Genomic DNA, 18,970 nt, shown 5'->3' on the forward strand with positions numbered 1-18,970 from the left:
AAAATAAATAAAAAAAAAATAATGAACACGATGAAAATTATCGAAAAAAGTTCTTAAAAAATGGAAGACCAGAAAGAGAGAGAGAGAGAGAGAGAGAGAGTACACTACCTGTATTTATCCTTGGTATCTATTGATGAAGTGAGGACCAGTGTTAGCATTCCTCCTCTTATATACCCGAACCAGGTCTTTCCCCTTCTTCCCCCCTCCTCCCCTCTCTCTCTCTCTCTCTCGATTTTTTAAAGATCACATTACTTCTATTGCTCAGTCAGCTTCTCTGAGGTTAGGTGTGCTGAACCGACCCTGTGCTTTCTTTGACCATGCAGAACTAATGATTTTGTACTGAGGCCTGTATCTTCCTGGGTTTATCTATCCGCCTGTATACGACATGCAGTCTTTTAAAGGAAATTAATCCTTGCATATCGATATAAACTTTGATTTTGCTCTCTCTTATTTTCCTTTGAGAGAGACAACTTTGTAGACTTTCAAACTTTGGTCAAGGTTTCTTAGTCTGGAAAAGTATAGAAAAATATCGACCATCCTCTCCCCGCTCTGCTCATTTTCCTCCTCTCTCTCTTAACCTCTTCAGTGCGGTGATTGTGTGTGTGTGTGTGTGTGTGTGTGTGTGTGTGTGTGTGTGTGTGTGTTCAACTCAAAACACATCTCTAGTGGTGAAGGGGTTAAGGCTATATCCAATCCCTCCAGTTCAAAGTCTCCCCCAAGCTGAATAAAATCGTCTGGAGGTAGCAAGAATAAAATTAAGAAACGTAATTATCTTGAAGGAGTTGCCATTCAAAATCATTATTCTCGCCCTCCTTGCTCAGTACTTAAATTCTCTTTAATATTCTCTTGTTTCTTCTTTATATTATTGTAATACCTTAACAGCATACTTTAAGGCGTAACAGGAAAAATAAATCACTAAGGAAGAGGTGACACGAGAGCTCAAAAGTGAACGAGAACATCATCCAGAAACATTCGCATCGTCCAAAACTTCCCTCTTACCACATAACCCGCCTTCCTTTCAGTTTTTAATTACCTACCATCGTAATCACCTCATGTGCCGTGAATGCGTTAATTAATAGGACGAGATATATGGGCCGAAGAGCGTTAATGAGGTGAATGAAACGCTGGTAATGAGATGTTTGAAAAAGAGTAGGTCCAGTGGCGAAGCACTACCTAACCCCGCGCGCTCTGTTTACATGGCCTACTTGGAGATTTCGTATTTCGTCTTCCTTATCAATTTATTCCGCCCATTGCACCCCCAGTATCCTCCTGCATGTTACTGCGCAAACCACGTATATATTGCAACGATATAAGGAGGCATGGAAGATAATGTGAATGTGTATTTTAAGTCTTCTATGCCACCTACGCCAAGGCCTCTTATAGCGACCTTGCCGTGGACCCTATTCTTGTCGGATAAGGAAACTCCCTAACACCTTTTCTAAGCGATTTATTTTGTTTATTACACCTTACTGTCCTTCTCTGCGGTATACGAATCCTTCCAATATCATCATACTTTGCAAAAATAACGTATGAGAGGATATTAACCAACCACATATCAACATACATAACCAAGGAAGTGGTGTTAGGGAGCTTCCTTAACCGACGAGAATACGGGTCCTAGAATACGAACCTGAGACTTGAATATCTCTTTCCGGTCGTATATGATTATTTTTCACAGGAAGGACATGCGCCATAAGATTCTGCTCGTTCCTTTCCTCGTCCCTCCTACAAATATAATCACCCAAGCGATAAAGAATTGACCACAGGCTTGTTTGCCAGGAGCTATAATTCTTTCACCTTGACTAAGACATTTTTCAACGTGGTTCAGTGGCAGCAAAAACAATGGTAGGCTCTATATCCTTTCTACTTCACTTCTTCGTGACTAGCATCATATTCAAGTGGTAATCTATTCCTACAACTCAAGTGTTCAAGATGGAGATACGTCAATTTTCGTCCAAGTTAGAGTAAAAAGAGTATAGACTCAGTGGACAGGGAGTACACAAGCGTCTCTGCCGCAGAGTTTACCCGCCCTAGATCCACCACCTGTATTCCAACCACAACTTACAATGGAGCGGCCCAGTTCATCAGGTGAAAAAGAAATATAGTAACCAAGGAGACTGATTCTTACCTCGTGACTGAAGCCCATCTAATTTCCTGCAGTCACAACATCGTATTAAAGATAAGGGGCAAGTTCAATCACATGAAAGCAGACGGTAGAAAGTGTTACCTCTCCTGACGTACCGAATGAAGTCCATCAACGAGAAGGACTTCCATAACGCCTCTTTCATAGCGATTTATTTTGCACATTAAACCTAGTTATCTTCGTGTATGTTATTGATGAACTTTGTCGATATTAAAACGATATGATTAGTAGGCAAGAGAATGTCATGGTGTAATATACAACCTAATAGAGGAATTGGTGCTACAAGGCCTCCCATGCTACCTGGAATACGGCCCTAGGAGATTAGCAACCCATTCCCCTTCAGTCTGAGGATGTCAGTACTTTAATCTGACTTGGCCTACAACTGCCATTTCTCTATCGTGAATGCTTGAGTTGTAACAAATATTACGATATGGTGATAGTCACGAAGTGCTATGGAAAAGATGCAGAGCGGTAGTATTGTTTTTTTCTCCTCATGAACTACGTGAAATAAGCTGCAAATGGACGAAAATCTGGGTCATCTTAAGGTGAAAGGACTGTAGCTTGCCATATTCCTGTCAGAGGCAAGCTACATATTCTTGTCAGAGGCAGACGATTTGACTCAGGAGACGGACACAAATGCAGATTGTGTGGGGCAGCAGGAATAATAATAATAATAATAATGCACTCGGAATAAAATGACTGTCTTAAAATCGTTCGTGAATGCATGTTACGTATCTATTTCTTCTCTACCAACCGTTTCCTCTTTGTCTGTCTACTGTAGTCTGCCTGTTCGTTGTTTATTCCTCCTACTAATAATGCCCTACTACTTCTATTACCCATATCATTATTATTTTACAAGTCATAATTGTTATATCTCATAACAGTGACCTCCCTCTACCCCCAGGTGAGGAAGGGCAGAAGGAGAGGCAAGTTAAATATACACAACGCATTCAAATCCACACACACACACATTCATAAACCACATTTCAGATATACACCATTCTTTTCCTCCAGCACATTTATACTCTCGTCACTTTAACTTGACAGAGTTGTCATCTTTATCTTGAGGGCTGAGTTGTAACAATAGACTAATATTAAAATACGGTACTAGTCACAAAGTGCCTTGGAATGGGTGTAGAGGCGAAGTATTGTCTTTTTCTGCTCTTGAACAACGTGCAGTAACTAACAAAAGGACGAAAACATGAGACAAGATGCAAATATTGTTGCTGAAGACCTTAAAGAACATTATAGGCCTGATATTAATTACATCCTTTTTATTGCCATATTCCAGCTACGAACAACCATCAACCCTCAATTTATACTAAAACTTTTTCATGTCAAGAAAATTTTGCAAATTATCGTAAGAATACATACTTAAGGTACATAACATTTTACATACAGTATATTCAGACCCTAAAAATATACCGTACCATCTTTGTTCTCAAAGTCTTGCAGAATTTGTAGATGACCCTAAAGATCTTAAGTCTGGTACAAACTGCATCAAACTCTACTGCTACACTATAGCTACAAGTTTTTGGTACATGGATGTTATTTTGTTATTTCATTTTAAGTATGAAAGATTATCGGATCTACAAACCAATCTCTACATATATACCATCTTTGTTTTCCATAATATCTAAAAGAAGTTGCATATTACTCCAAAACTTACAAACACAAGCTAGAAATATGCTACAACACTGACTTAATACTCAGACTAGATATATATATATATATATATATATATATATATATATATACCATCCTTTTCCTTCAACATGTCTACTGAAATTATAACTGACCTAAAGAATTGTAAGTTTGATACAAATTGGGGTATTACTCCACTCACTGTCATACTCCAGGTTGAATATTACCTCCAGTACTAACTACCCTTTTGTTCACCATCTAGATGAAGTTGTAGATAACATTGAAAATCATGAAGGCATTGGCACTGACTCCAACGAGGAAACTCATGGGCCTGAGGACACTTCCGCTGAGGTAGAGGATGGTGTGGGCAATGCGGCTGAAGGTGAAGACACGGAAGGCCATGCGGGCGATGGTGTGGGAGGGGTTGGTCAAGGTGTACAGGAGACCAATGATCCAGAAGATGGGGATGTTTTCTAGGTCATTCTGGTGAGCCCTGGAGTGTGAGAGAAAAGCTGAGATTAATGGACTGAAAGATTACAAGACTTGAAGATATATATAACTGAAAGAGTAAAGTGAAGAGGGGGAGATATGTGGGCTGAGACTCGGGTAGGGTACGGCTGGCTAAGGCAGAGGATAGGAGAGGTAGGGCAGGGTTGAAGTGAGGACAGGACAGGCAGGGCATGGTTGGGCATTAAGCAGGGCAGGATAGGACAAAAAAAAAAGGGGGGGGGGCAGAATACCAGACAGAGGAGAAGGCAGGAGAAATTATGACAAACAGGAAGATGGGCTATGTTGTGAGAGGGGTTAGCATGTAAAGTAGTCCCACGATTCAGAAGATTGGAATTTTTTCTGGGTCGTTTTTGTGAGTTCTGTCATGTGAGAAAGGAGGAGATTAGGAGACATACTAACAGGCTAGAAGAGGAGATTAATAAACTTAGACAGGGAAAAGGAAGGGAGGGTAGGACAGGGGAGGGTAAGGTGGTGCAGGGTAAGGTATCTCCTAAGGTATTCTGTCATGGGGTATGACATGGTATGGCAAAAGAAGGGCAGTCTGTCAGGGAGTTTGGTATGGTATGGCAGGAAAATCTATAGCAGAACAGAACCCTGAATAATGCAGGGCAAGGTAAGTTCAGGGCACTTAAGTCTTCGAAACAAAACCATTTGACTAAACGTAAAACATCTTAATATGAAATATGTATAATGATTCGCTAAGAGAGAGGTGTTACGTGCCAGTGTCGTACCTCCTAACACGCTCGACGTCCTCATTCACCTTGGGATCCTTGGCGCCAAAATTCTTCGCATCCTCGGGGTTGGCAAACGCCTGTGGGAGAATTAAAAAAACAAAAAAAAAAGTGAGATGGAACTACAGTACCAGAAGATATTACAACCTTGACAGTCGTGGACTACACCTTTTAAACTCTCTCTCTTAAGAAACTCGTCCAAGGGGTGGTCACAAGACAGAACCTCAAGCTCTTTTTTTAAACATGCACTTCTCACATGCTGATCTCTGCATTCCACTCCTATTCCACATCTTTCTTAATTTCTGTTCTTCCGGTCTTTCAAATACTCTTATATTTGATCTCCGGCCCTTTCCTCCCCCCCCATCCACCCCCCTTCACTCGATATTCGGTACTTTTGCCCCTCTTCCCCGCCCCCCAATGCAGAAATTTCCAGCGCCTCTTCTCTCACCTTCCTCGTCATCCTGTAGTGTCCAGTAAGGGGTGCCATAATCAGCACCTTGGCCGCCAACACGGCGGCGTAGAAGGCGAAGTCCGTGAACACAGGGTTGTCCAAACTCCACAGGTTCGACATCTTGTTTGGCGTCTATCTGGTGGTGGATTTGTCCCTACTCAGTGAAGATTCGTGAGCATCGGTTATATACAGAACTGGATTTGCCCCTACTCAGTGAAGATCCGTGAGCATCGGTTATATACAGAACTGGATTTGACGTTACTCAGTGAAGATACATGTGCATCAATTACCGTATAAGTAGAGATGGATTTGTTCCTACTCAGTGAAGAACTGCGTGAATGTCATATATACAGAGCTGGATTTGTCCCTAATCAGTGAAATACCCATGCACTGTAATTATATCTATGTGAATAGCTGCTTCCATATCTACAGTATTTGCCCCTCTTCCTGGTGTCATATATCCCTACTCAGCAAAGATTCATAGGTATCAATTATATAGAACGCTGTCCATATCTAACTCCATACCTATGTCAACCTCTATCTGTCCGACAATCTATCAATTTATCTACCAAAATCTAGCACTCAAATCCGTCGAAATTCATATACCTAATAACTATATATGAAATAACACTACGATCTACCCGCCTCTCTCTCTCTCTCTCCATATATGAAAATGCTGATTACCATGGAGTCTCTATAAGGTTCATAAATATTCACCACATGTCATCTCACACTGCATACCACAACAGTAAAGGAAACCATAAACATGCACGGTCTAGTACTGTACGTAAAAAAAAAAAAAAAAAAAAAAAAAAAAAAAAAGCGAACACAAAATTGAGAATGCCGCTTAAATCACGCCTTTGGAACAATCGTACTATTTTCATTACTTTTAAATACATCCAAGTTATCATTAAAAAAAAACACTAGGTAGATTATATAAGGTATGCAGATGGGCCCCAGAATATTAAAACTACTAAATCTGCTTCGAAAAGTTATAATTCGTCTTAATTGTTACGCTTGTAGTAAAAAAAAAAAAACTATAAGCTTATTACTCAACTAAGAGTATAGGCCTATAAGCTACCAAACTTGCTTACAAGAAGCTAGACCTCTTCCTTAACATTTGACTCCCAGACAATGCTCCTTTAAAGAATAACATAAAGCTAATATTATGCGCACTCTTAAAAACACAAGAATCTTACCTAAACACTCCAAGATGCCTGAAACAACCCCCCTCGTCCACCAAGTGCAGCAAGTGGCAAGATAGCTGGCAAGTGGCAACGCTCATTGGATTGTGACTTCGTGATCTGGCCGACACTGTTGTACGAAAGCGGGTTGAGATTGACGAACATTTGACAAATTAAACCACAGATAACGCTAGGAAATGAACAGTCATCACTGAAACAGACTGGTAATATATTTGGATGTGTGAACTGCTGTCAGCTAAGGGTAATGCCAGAAATAGTCAAGGATTCTGCTCATACGTCTGGCAGTCACAATGTTCAAGCACAGATGTTACAAATCGTGTCATTATTATGCCACCCTTAATACTACGGCCAAATCTAGCATGCCATATGCAACTAGTACCAATATCGTTAATGTATGTGATGGATTAGCACATATATTTATATAAATAACGCCGAGATGATTATTCCTGACTCATGGTGACGGGATGAGAGCTCAAGGTCGCTGAGTGGATGAAGCTTTTTTTTTTGTTTTGTTTTTTTATTACAAACCCTTCACGCTTAACAATGAGCCCATACCAACAACTGATCAAGGACACTATATAGCTCGCCTAGAAGTAAATATCAGGCTAATCCCAGAATGTTTTTAGGTGAATTACAAGCTTCTGATGAGGTTTGTAGGTCATAAGACATGCAACTCCTCAGCTTGAGTTAGGAATTCATGCTTTCATTTTAAGATTGGATATGAAGATTTCGCTACATGTCCTCCCAAGTGAAATATTCTGCACATCAATACCCGCCCCGTATCCTCCTAGCACGCTCTGTTGATATTAAATCGATAAAAATAGCATACCGGTACGGAAGAATTTTACTGAGCAATTTGCAAAATAAGTCGCTAAGGAAGAGGTGCTAGGAAGCATCCTATGCCACCTGAATTATGCTCTTAAAGCCTACCAAACATTTCAAAACCATATTAAAATTAAAAAAGAACGTGAAATTACAAAACAATTCCTAAAAGTGATTGCCAAAATGGATCGTGTCATAACAACTTGTCTTCTGGCAGACTGGGCCATTCCCAATAGGTATTTTGTTGTACAGCTGCGAGAAATTCGATGAGCCTTAGTTGAGGCAGAAATGAGTCTCGTTATATATATATATGGGGATATGAACTCCCCGAGCTAAACCTTGATGGATCATAAATTATAACCCCGTTAGGTGAGGGGACAGCGCTACCTCTCCCAGCATGGCAGCTACCCGGGCAGGGCGCGAACTCTTAAACCCTTTGGTCTCGAGCCAGGTGCTCTACCACTGAGCCACCCTGCCTCCGTCTCCTTGGTTACTATAACCCTCGTCTGACTACACCTATCCTATACATCGATTTTTTTTTTTTTTTTTTAATTAGCCCGCGAAAACTACGGTACTTGATGTTTGACCCCGTATCCTTGATAACGGAGATAAAGCCTATTGCTGCTGTCATGACTAGAGTGTGTAGTCGGTTTTTATGTAACGGAACTGGGCTACCACTTGAAATCGTGCTTGCAAGAATTTCGACAAGTCTGGAATGTCTCCTTGTTACTTGATAAAATAACCCTTCAGTATGACTATATGGCTACACCTGTAGCCATCAACCAAGCCAAAAAGGATCAGGGATGTCAATTTAAACAGACTGTAGTGTAGTGTAGTAAAGTGTAGGTTAGCGTTATGTAACGTAGTAGCCTCGCAAAGTCGAGGATCACCCCCAATACAGTCTTTTAATCTCAATGATACAAATAATTCTGTTTGTTTATACTCCTGTCTTCACTCGTACAGTAAACACATAATGCATGACCAGCGTGATCATGGAGATTTGTATATCGTGCAAATTTTTCACCCCATCCTTCGGTGGGAAACGACGATGATGATTTGATGATAATGACACTGAAGAAGGTGATGATGATGGTGACACTGATGATGATGATGGTGACTGACGAAGATGATAATGATGACGGTGACTGACGAAGATAATGATGATGAGGACTGATGAAGATGAAGGTGACACTGACGAAGATAATGATGATGGTGACTGACGATGATGATGATGACGGTGGTTGATGAAGATGATGATGATAATGGTGACTGACGATGATGATGATGGCGACTGACGAAGACGACGACGATGATGGTGACTGATGAAGATGATGATGATGATGGTGGTTGATGATGATGATAGTGACTGACGAAGATGATGATGATGATGATGACACTGACGAAGATGATGATGAGGATAATGAACAGTCTTTCCCCGTCACATCTAAGAACCTACTGTAATTCTCATAGTCTCAGTACAGCACCTGTTCACTGACTACTTATTATTCAATTTACACCTTCATTTTGCAGTCTTCAATACACATTCCAGTAAAATCAAGTAATTTATATATTATTTTTGTATTTTAATGATTTTATTCACCTTGGGGAAGCCTCTCGTACTAAAGGGATTAATATCATAGAAGCAAGTCATGCTTCGCTATCACCAAGTGCTGAGAGAGAGAGAGAGAGAGAGAGAGAATATTAAGAAGGGAAAGAGTGGGGGAAAGAGGTGATGGACACAAGGGAGGAGGGGAATGAGAGGGAAAGGAGAGAGGAAGGATGGAAGGGTATGGGAAGGAGTATGAGAGGGAAGGAATAAAGGGGAGAGAGTGAGGGTGAGAACAAATCACAGAAAAAGCTTGGTGTGTGTGTGTGTGTGTGTGTGTGTAAAAACAAGCATCTAGTGTAATATTCATAAACTTTCTCAAGCATAAATTACAAAAAACACATTGACAATAGTTCTATATCACCTGAACCTGGCCGAGATTTTTGTCAATTTGTAGCTTATGGTTCAATGGCAGAAAAAGACAAGGCTATGGTTCTACATCCTTTTCAAAGCACTTTATCGTGACTATTATAGCACCATATTCTAGTGTTCATCTTTTGCTATGACTTGGCATCTGTGGTAAATCTAGGCTAAGTTAAAGAGAGAGAGAAAAAAAAAAAAGAGTAAGAAACAGAACCGAACACTTCAAAATCAAACTACAATGAATATTGAAGTGATTAAAATTAACAAGACTATTCCTGATGATCGACCATACACGTAATAATAATAATAATAAATAAAATTTATGGAGATTAATCATAATTTGTCAGGAGCTCTCATGAAGAATACTCTGGACCCTACCTCACCTCATTCTAAGGTAGAAAAGAGGTCTGGATGATGATGATGATGATCTAGGGCATGGCACAGTTTTTAGTCCATTTACTATGATAACATTTCTTATATAGTCTTGCATCCAGTTGATGATTCTACTCAAATTATGGAGTGCTTATTCAAAATTGGCCAGTCTGTCACTAACCATCCATCCATTCATCATCTAGTCCTATGTCGCCCCATGAGGAACGTAAGAACCCGGGGCTAGGCAAGCTGGTTCTGACATTTAAGATGAGAGTGAACTTTCATGAAAAATGTGCTTTACTCCCACAGACTTAAACTACTATAGCTAAACCTCACATTACAGTCCTGAAGCTTCCACTTCACACTGCAGACTTTAGCAAAAACTCCAAGCTTCCCCATCAATCTAGTAGTTTTGTACATGTTTATGTTTAGTATTACTGCTTCCAGATGACCGTACTTAACTCTGGGAAAACCTTTGGCAGTGAATGGAGTAGAAACAATATCAATTAAATTCCACTATGAAATGTCTATCAGTTTAAATAAAGTCATCACGTGATGGCAAGAATAAAACCAAGAAGACTTTCTCAGACTGAAGGGTGTAAGCATTTTAAACCCATGATGAATATTACATCTTCTTGCAGCCTCCAGATGATTTTATTCAACTTGTCAACTTTTTAAAATAAAAGGAACCGGATATTACCTCAACCCACTGAGCCACGGTGACTTCAATTTTAGTATATTCCTGTTGTTACCACATCATCTGATGCAACTTAAGGGAGGCCTCTCATTTTGAAGGGGGTTTATTAAGCCTACATCTAACCCCTTCAGTCAGAAAAGTCTATCTTTACACACCCTCTCTGTCTTGCTTTCTTTCATTCTTTCCTCTTCCTTCTGCCTATGGGTGACCCTACACTAAGTGACAAGCCAAATGGCTTCCTGTGCACTGGGAAACCATTTACTACGCTGGGTGGTAATCATATAACCAAATTATGGCGCCTGGTGCTATAGTGAGTAATTAAGGCACTCCAATCAGATTGAGCCAGTGCAGGTTTATATCCAAGGGATGGAAAAAAAAAAAAAAAAATCCTTCCTTTACAAGAGAAGCCTCATCAATATCTTCCAAACCCAGTTGCCCACTGTTTCTTAAAGGATCGGTAAGATTCAGAAACATGAAGAGATACACTGTACTAGAAGTAGAGAATAAAACACCATCATCATTACCCTGCCTCTTTTTCCCCACTGAAGGTGGGGCAAGATAAGGTACAGAAGTCAGAATATGGAAATAATACAAAAGTGGAAGAGCTAATCACAAATCAACAGTATACCCAATGAAACTGACCACATAAATTCATTCACCATTCACGCACCCGGAATCCTAGCTCCACCTGATAGGTGCAACTCTCCACATGTATATTCATATTTACTGATCCAACAAAGTAAATCTGACGACTGTCAAGTTTAAAATGGGTGCCAATCCCTAGTCATACCTTCCTCCAAACAAAATTCATCCAGTCAGCTTGATCCTTTGTCAATTCCCTAGCCTTGCCAGCTTCACACTTCTCTTTCTCACACTAACTTATCCATCCACCTTCTTGGTCTGCCATGCTTCCCCACACCTTCATACTCACTCAGATGTACAATTTTTGCCTCTAATCACATCCATTCTCTCCACATGCCCATTACATCTAAGCTTATTTCCTTTGACTGGTGTCCACAGACTTCTTTACTCTGCATTTTTCATGAATCACATTACTGCACATCCGATAAAATTATAATTTGCTTTAAAAAAAATTTATTCAACTTCACAACTTAAATGCTAACTTCTATGTACAGAAAGTCACAAATAACTTACTATTGATTTCCTACTCAAGTTCAAACGACTACAAAATTCATTTCCAAAACATTTACATTCAGGTTGTTATTGTTACTGATGTTTGTGGCCCCAGGCTCATCTGAATGCAAAGCTGATGAACTGCAAAAACGCAGCTTAGCTTATTCAATACAATGGTAACAGCCAATCAATTAATACCCTCTTCAAGGTATGGGGGTTTGAAACTAGCCTACCCTAATTCAGTACATGAAAGGGTAGACAACCAGCCTACTTCCTATGATGGCTCTGAATGAAGGGAAAAAAAAAATCCAGTCACCTCTTGGGGATCAAACTTAAGTAAGGCCATCCTTCTATGTTCTAACCACTTGACTTCAAGGTGCCTTGGTTAATCAGGATACCCAATACTGACTTCTACACACTTCACCTATTTTTCACTCCATCTAAACTGATGTACCCAGGAGGCTCAAGTCTTCTAAAATGAGACATATCCAGTTAATATTACCACTGTGTGCTGTAAGGAGCATTGTGGTGTTACTATGGATGTGCTGGGAAGTGTTAGGAGAGTACCCTGCAATGACGCGGTGCACAGCTACAAGGGTGTACGTGGATCAAGTGGAGTGGAAGAGAAGAGGGTGACCAAAGATAAGACAGAAGGATAGAGTGGAGCAGTATATGAATAAGGAAGGTGCAAGGTGGAGGGAGGGCAACTTGATGACAGAGGAATGGGCTTCATGGAGGCCACATATTAATGGCAATACTGTTAAAAAGAGGTTGCAACTGAAAAGATATTGTTAAACCTTTTTTTTAAATGTGGTATAACTACAGTAATGCCATGGATGGCACTGAATATCATATCCTGCATAAGAGTGACACACACACACACACACACACACACACACACACACACAAGTGAATGATGAAGTTTTAGGTAATGTTTTAGGGCCTGGGGATGAGTCAATATGAAAACCAAGATGGGTAAAGCAGTAGTAGAGATGTGACAAAAGTTAATTTGTGTTTCTGTTTCTCTAGCCTATTTCTTTTTGGTCTGCTACCCCACTTCTACATGGCCTACCATCCTCTTACCCTACGTATTTCCCTTCCACCAACCTATTTCTTTCTTCTTGGTCTACTACCCCACTTCTACATGGTCCACCATCTTATTACCCTATTTATTTCCCTTCCACCAGCCTATTTCTTCTTGGCCTGCTTGCCCTCTCCTCTGGGTGGCCGCACCTTCCCCCTCAAGGCTCGCAGGCGCTTCATTTCCTCCATAAAGTCCTGGTGTTCATCTCGGAACAACCCATACTGCAACACAAAGACATGCATGTTAACTCCTTCAATCTTGTGCTGGAAAGAGATACTGTCATGCAGTGGCACTGATATAGCTGATAAACCCTTTCACTTTGCACGATCTATCCTACGTTGAATAAAACCATCTGGGAGCAGCAAAGATATATTGTTACGTAGCTACAGAATACTAAAGGCATAAAGGCATAACTGTATCACACAGTACTAAAGAAGTTACTGATGTTTTTTTCTAACCCTTGTACTATGAAAAGTCTTCTTTATGCAGAGTGAAACCACCTGGCAATGGCAAAATATGATATTATTACACTGAAAGAGAATTTTTTTTGTAATAGTGAGAAAAAAAGGAAAAAAAAAAAAAAAAAAAAAAAAAAAAAGATATCACCACACTGAAAGACTAAAACAATTTAGTATTAATAAGCACTATATAAAATCATATTTAAGTTAAAAATTATCTGGTGGTAGGGAAAAAAAAAAAAAACTACCTAAGACTCCTGCAGTCCACCAACCCCCTTATATGGGGATTGGGAGGGAGATTTGGGGCAAATGTATAACCAGGTAACATCATCTTTTGGTAGCAAGAAAAAAAGAAAAAGAAAATGGAGAATGGATTAACCTGTTTAGTCCATGGGTATTTCATTCTCTCCCTCTCCAGATAATTTTATTCAACCTCAAGTAGACTTTTCAAAATGGAGGGCTAGACTGAGCCTTTTTTTCTTTTTTTTAACCCTATCAGCATGAGAGGTCTTTCCTAAAGTGAATTAAATCATATGATGACACAAGAATAAAAATTTACATCTTCAGGTTGAGAGATTAAACTGACAATGCTGTATATTATAAGCCATCCCTTCAGAAAGTCTCTCCTAAGTTAATTAAAACTGACAGCAGTTGGTGAGAATAAAAATGAGACAAATATATCAGTAGTGAAAGGTTTGAGGGTCGTATTTCTAAAAGGTTTCAGATTATTTATAATGCCACTTCCTTGCTGATATATTTTGCACACCACACCCCTTTGAAGATCCTGATGCAAGCTATGTTGATATGAAACTGATACAAATACAAGACAATGTGAAGGGGTGAAATGACGGTATGGATAATAATGCATACTGATAAAGAGAAGATGCTACATGATCTCCAATGCCACTCAGAATATACAACCTTAGTGTGGCATATGTCATACCCTTCTGAGTAAGAGCATCAGCTGGGCAGTTTCAACGTGACGAGGGTAGTAGTCAGTGATCTCTGGCCGAAGGTCCAGTGGCTTCTCACTAAACATTTTCACCACACGCATCGATCTGGATAAGGAGAGGGGGGTAGTAAAAAGATGGATGCAGGTGCCTATGCTTGCAGACATTTAAATGATCCACACCATTATCATAAATAATGAGACAGTGACCATTTACTTTCAAAACCCAGTGATGCAAACTTCCAAGCCCAACTTTTCAGATTACAAAAAAACTTCATACCTGGAGTGATATTATGGTCCAGTGTAAGAAAAAATATACTACTGTACTGTACTGCGTATCAACTGTCTTCTATTCCTTTTCTTTTATCTTCCTCCTCTCCTTCCCTCTACATTTCCTCACTTATTTTCTTTCCTCTCTCCTCCTCCATCAAAACTTTTCCTCTCCCTCTTACCAGAATGACTGAAACATCACATGAAAAAACAAGATATACTATAACACTTCCAAGACAGGAACTGATGGACAGGAGTACACTAGGACTAAAGTATGACTGAACTATTTTGGAGTGGAAGACAACAGACTTGAATACAGTACAAGTCCTCCAATCCGACCACCAATAATCCGAATATCCCAATACAGTACTCCGAATTTTTAAAGGTGAAATTTTTCAACCTTAAATGTCAGGCCCAACTTGCCTAGCTCCAGGTTCCTACACTCCTCATGGGGCGACATAGGGTTGGATGATGGATGGATGGATGGAAAATATTCAAATTTTTCTGAGCTTTATCTAAGAATTTATCCTGCAAGGATGTGCCCTTGGATGTACCCACCTGCAACTGTTCATCTACACTTCTATGCATTTCCGGTGAATAAAACAATAACCCATATCATTTTAAGTGTCAATGATCATGTACATAATTCTAATGTTTTCAAAGGGCCCTCCCAACAGTCCGAAAAAGCCACTAGTCTGAAAGACCCTCCCTCCCCTGCAATTCTGATTACAGGACTTTTACTGTATACAGTAACTGGATGACACCAACCATACCCTAAACAAACCAGATCTTAGAGGGAGTCTGTTGTTTTCCGCCTCTTCACATGACCATTATATTCTAGCACTTGCACATTCCTGTCTATTATTTTCATGTCCTGTCAGTACATTGTTGTCTCTCTTCACCATCCTCCCACCCAACACTACTCACGGGGAGCTGGTGGGACGAACAACTTCCCCGAAGATGCGGTTGCTGAGGCGGTTCATCCGACGAGCATAGTTTGTGGGGTTGTTGGCCAGTCGGGCGTATTTGTATATACCCGATGCTACTGGCAGCTTCGATCCCATCCCTGCCTGAAACTGGTCACAACAGGTTAGGTGAGCTGAGACGTGGTGAGACAGGGTAAAGTAAGATACAGTTAAATGAGATGGTGAAGTGCGACCAATGTTAGTAAGACCAGTGGTCTCTAAATGTTATGTGTATACTATGTAAACATGATTCTATCTCATAAACTCTTTCCAACACAATTTTCATGGGAAATACACACATAAGAAAAGTTGCTGAACATGATGACATACAAAGAAAATAAGAAAACTGACAAACTGGTGTTAGGGACAACTTATACAACAATACCCAGGGGTGGGATTCTCAAAAACATATATGATTGAATCCCTGTCCTAACTTACGATTTGTTTTTTCAAGAAACAAGAAGAGACATGGGAAGATTAAGCAAGCCCTTTCATTTTCCTTCCTGCCAACAAAATAATTAGATATTTTGTGCCCTGTAACTACCTTAATACAGTACAGTATTTGTTTTTGCAGTAATCATGAATGTGTTACTGAATCTGGGCCCAAGAAAATGGAAAACAACTGGAAATTGCTACAGTAATGGTCAGGTACAAGGTCATTTTCCAGGAGAGATCATTTACATAACCGCTACATGGTTGTAAGGTGATGTGATGGGTAACGATGGGAAGTTTGGAGGATGAAGCGCTTGAAAGGGCACAACAAGGAAGAAACGTGGCTGGTTCTTTGAAAGCTGTGATCAGAAATAGGGAAAAGAGCATGGAAGTACAAAAGTCACTGCATGGTATTAATGTGATACCAACTCTAATGTATGGAAGTGAAACCTGGACCTTGTTGGAAGGACATGAGTCAAGAGTGAATGCAGTGGAAATCAGCTATTTGAGAGGGGCATGTGGAGTTACATGAAGAGACAGACTGGAAAAAAAAAAAAAAAAAAAAGTGAAAGAGTGCTGTGGTGTGGATGTGGATGTAATAGAAAGTGTTAGGAGAAATACACTGAGGTGGTTTGGCCATGTGGAGAGGATGGAGAGCAAGAGATTAACGAGGAGACTGTATGTGAGTGATGTGGAGGGGAGGAGAGGGAGGGGAAGTGCCGGGATGAGATAGTGGGATGGAGTGGAGTGGTTTATGAGAGACAGGGGTGTGTGCTGGAGGGAGGGTAATGAAATGACGGGGGACAGGGTGACATGGAGACGATTTGTTTGTGGCCACCCCTTACAGGATTAAGGTGTCTGGCAACAGACAGACAGATTGATATATAGCTATGTGGTTATGTTTACTTGACAAAAATATGGTGTTACTGAGAGCCACTAATGAGCAAAAAACACTTTTTTGTCTTTTAAGCTTATTTATTTATTTAATTTTTGACAGGATTCTATCATAAATAAGGCAAATGCTAATACTTACAAGAAATCAATGAAAACTATTTGAGAAAACATAAAAAAGCCACCTAAATTTATCTTAATAAACATAACACCTACACTATGCCTAAACTAACTTAGCCAAGAGGACAGCTCCCTGTTGTACTCAGAGAAGATCCTAACCTGGCCTGGTCAGCTGACATAATATAACAAAAATATAAAATATACTGGAAACGTTATTACCCATGAGCACACTTCACGAACATCAAAATCAAGACAATAAATTTCATGAATAAAATAAAATGGTATCAAATAACTGCCTCTCTGGAAAATCACCAAAAAATCTGACATTTACTAATGCTTTAGCTACGGTGACCTATGATTCTACCACCAAATGCAACATTAACAGAATGTGGCTACTTATCACCTGCCCGAAAGTTATAAAGCCAACTAATTTTAATAATCCAATCACATAAACACGATCGGCAATAACATCGACCTGACCATAACTTACAGAAGTCAGAACCCTCTGGTCCAGTAACTCGTTTCATGTTGGATGTGGTAATGTCAGAGTGTGTAAATATATCCCACCACTATCATGCACTGCTCCATACATATTTAATTCTCCACATACTCACCAACAATTCCTACCAGCTTTGTGTTTACGTTCACGAAGTCTGCAACCTGTCTCGGCCGAGGGACTGATATTTTTCTAAAGGCATAAGATGATACTACTTTAATTATTATGGTAGCCTATTACGAATGATATAATTAGCTAGCTCTTCACCTTAGAATGTCAATAATGCAGAAGAAAAACTTACGCAATACCTAATCTGTATTTAATGATCCAACAAATGAACCAAATATACTCGCAAATGCCCAGACCCAACGATTCCCCATCAAAATATGTTTACACTGTAACATGAATGATCCTCTTCTACAGCGATTGTCAACCCTTCCTTTGTCATTAACCCCCTCAGCTGGATGCATTTAGCCATTTACACCCTTCCTCCATACAGAAAATGCATAGCCGGCATAAAGGCAAAGAAGAAAAAAAGTAGAAAACACCCTTTGCACAAAATAAACTTCGATAAAGGGAGAAAATATCCAGTCCACTCATATCAAACAAAAATCAGTGTGACTGCTGATTCAATGAGTCAACTAATTTATTTATTCAAGGAGCTGTTGATAATGCTAGGCTCATGTCATTGGCTTTCGGGCAGTTCCTGGCCTTTGTCTTCATTGTTACTAAACTGGAGAAATCTCTCGTGTCGGACAATGCTCACTAGGAGTCATGGGAACTTGAATGTTAATACCCAACCAAGAGAGGTATAATGGTATTAGTAGTAACACCCTTGGACTCCTATGACTCACTCTTAGCTGCATGAAATCATCTGGTGTAAATTGAAATAGAATATCATGAGTTGACATGACCATGAGAGGGTTATTAAATAGCTTGTGATTAAGAATAAAGTAATATGAAATCATCATACTGAAGGAGTTACTTACAAGTTAATATGACTCCTAAAGTAGCAAAATTTAATCATTTGTGGTAAATGGGCAATCACCATCTACTCACTTGATGTTCTGGTACCTCTGGGTGACTCAACACTGAGTAACAAGCCAAATTATTTCTATTATCCAGGAAAACATCCACTGGTGTGGAGTGGTAACCATAACCAACGAAAGGGCACCTGGTAGTCTAATGGGATAAAGTGCTCTGTATCTGGACTGTAATGGCTCAAATCTAGGGATGGTTGGGGTTTATTGCTCAAATCATCCTACTCAGGAGTGAGCACTAGTCAATCACCTTCAATATCTGGACAGAATAACCTAGTCCTGGATGTCAGTGCTTCTGACAGAGCAATAAAAGACTGGATGGTGGACAGATAAACAGACAGACAGAACAGTTAATGGTCCTAATTACATCTTCCACTTCAAAGGAAACTGAAACTGAATTTAAATACAAGTTTTATTAGTTTATATATGAATATAAATTTCTACATGGCATTGAATGTGCACTGCGTGCTTCTACATCCTTCACTCACCACAAACTGTAAAATACTGTTCCTATTATGCCCTTATCTTGGATACTGAAGGTTATATTCTAAGTGGTTTGGAAGATTCCGTAAAACTTCTTCCTTAGT

General features: G+C 39.8%; 2 protein-coding genes across 3 annotated transcripts; both read right to left on the bottom strand.

Moving 5' to 3' along the window:
* Positions 1 to 3,417: 3,417 nt before the first annotated feature.
* LOC145406854 (microsomal glutathione S-transferase 1-like) lies at positions 3,418 to 6,721 on the bottom strand. Its single transcript, XM_080277961.1, has 4 exons — positions 6,679 to 6,721; positions 5,477 to 5,615; positions 5,029 to 5,108; positions 3,418 to 4,280 (listed from the first exon to the last, which is right to left on the bottom strand). The coding sequence occupies exons 2-4, from the start codon at positions 5,597 to 5,599 to the stop codon at positions 4,046 to 4,048; spliced, it is 438 nt and encodes a 145-aa protein (XP_080134087.1). The 5' UTR covers positions 5,600 to 5,615; positions 6,679 to 6,721; the 3' UTR covers positions 3,418 to 4,045.
* A 4,237-nt stretch (positions 6,722 to 10,958) lies between these two features.
* Positions 10,959 to 17,488, bottom strand: mRpS33 (mitochondrial ribosomal protein S33). 2 transcript variants are annotated; one of them, XM_080277996.1, is made up of 4 exons: positions 17,462 to 17,488; positions 15,367 to 15,515; positions 14,164 to 14,278; positions 10,959 to 12,983 (listed from the first exon to the last, which is right to left on the bottom strand). In XM_080277996.1, the coding sequence occupies exons 2-4, from the start codon at positions 15,501 to 15,503 to the stop codon at positions 12,867 to 12,869; spliced, it is 369 nt and encodes a 122-aa protein (XP_080134122.1). In that variant the 5' UTR covers positions 15,504 to 15,515; positions 17,462 to 17,488; the 3' UTR covers positions 10,959 to 12,866. The 2 variants fall into 2 exon arrangements, with proteins under 2 accessions (XP_080134122.1, XP_080134123.1); XM_080277997.1 differs by lacking the exon at positions 17,462 to 17,488 and adding an exon at positions 17,338 to 17,383 and having other exon boundaries at positions 15,367 to 15,509.
* Between the last annotated feature and the right edge of the window lie 1,482 nt (positions 17,489 to 18,970).

This window comes from Coenobita brevimanus, chromosome 71 (genome assembly GCF_032717465.1).
Source record: "Coenobita brevimanus isolate Jiangsu-jjx chromosome 71, ASM3271746v2, whole genome shotgun sequence".
NCBI classification, from domain to species: Eukaryota; Metazoa; Arthropoda; class Malacostraca; order Decapoda; family Coenobitidae; genus Coenobita; species Coenobita brevimanus.

What these genes read in the sequence shown, in the direction of transcription:
- LOC145406854 (XM_080277961.1), bottom strand. Translation starts at nt 5,599, where the DNA reads ATGTCGAACCTGTGGAGTTTGGACAACCCTGTGTTCACGGACTTCGCC. An exon ending in ACTACAGGATGACGAGGAAG is followed by an intron (nt 5,109 to 5,476) that starts GTGAGAGAAGAG and finishes ATTCTCCCACAG; the next exon opens with GCGTTTGCCAACCCCGAGGA. An exon ending in GACGTCGAGCGTGTTAGGAG is followed by an intron (nt 4,281 to 5,028) that starts GTACGACACTGG and finishes CTCACACTCCAG; the next exon opens with GGCTCACCAGAATGACCTAG.
- mRpS33 (XM_080277996.1), bottom strand. Translation starts at nt 15,503, where the DNA reads ATGGGATCGAAGCTGCCAGTAGCATCGGGTATATACAAATACGCCCGA. An exon ending in GTTCGTCCCACCAGCTCCCC is followed by an intron (nt 14,279 to 15,366) that starts GTGAGTAGTGTT and finishes CTCCTTATCCAG; the next exon opens with ATCGATGCGTGTGGTGAAAA. An exon ending in TGATGCTCTTACTCAGAAGG is followed by an intron (nt 12,984 to 14,163) that starts GTATGACATATG and finishes TTTGTGTTGCAG; the next exon opens with TATGGGTTGTTCCGAGATGA.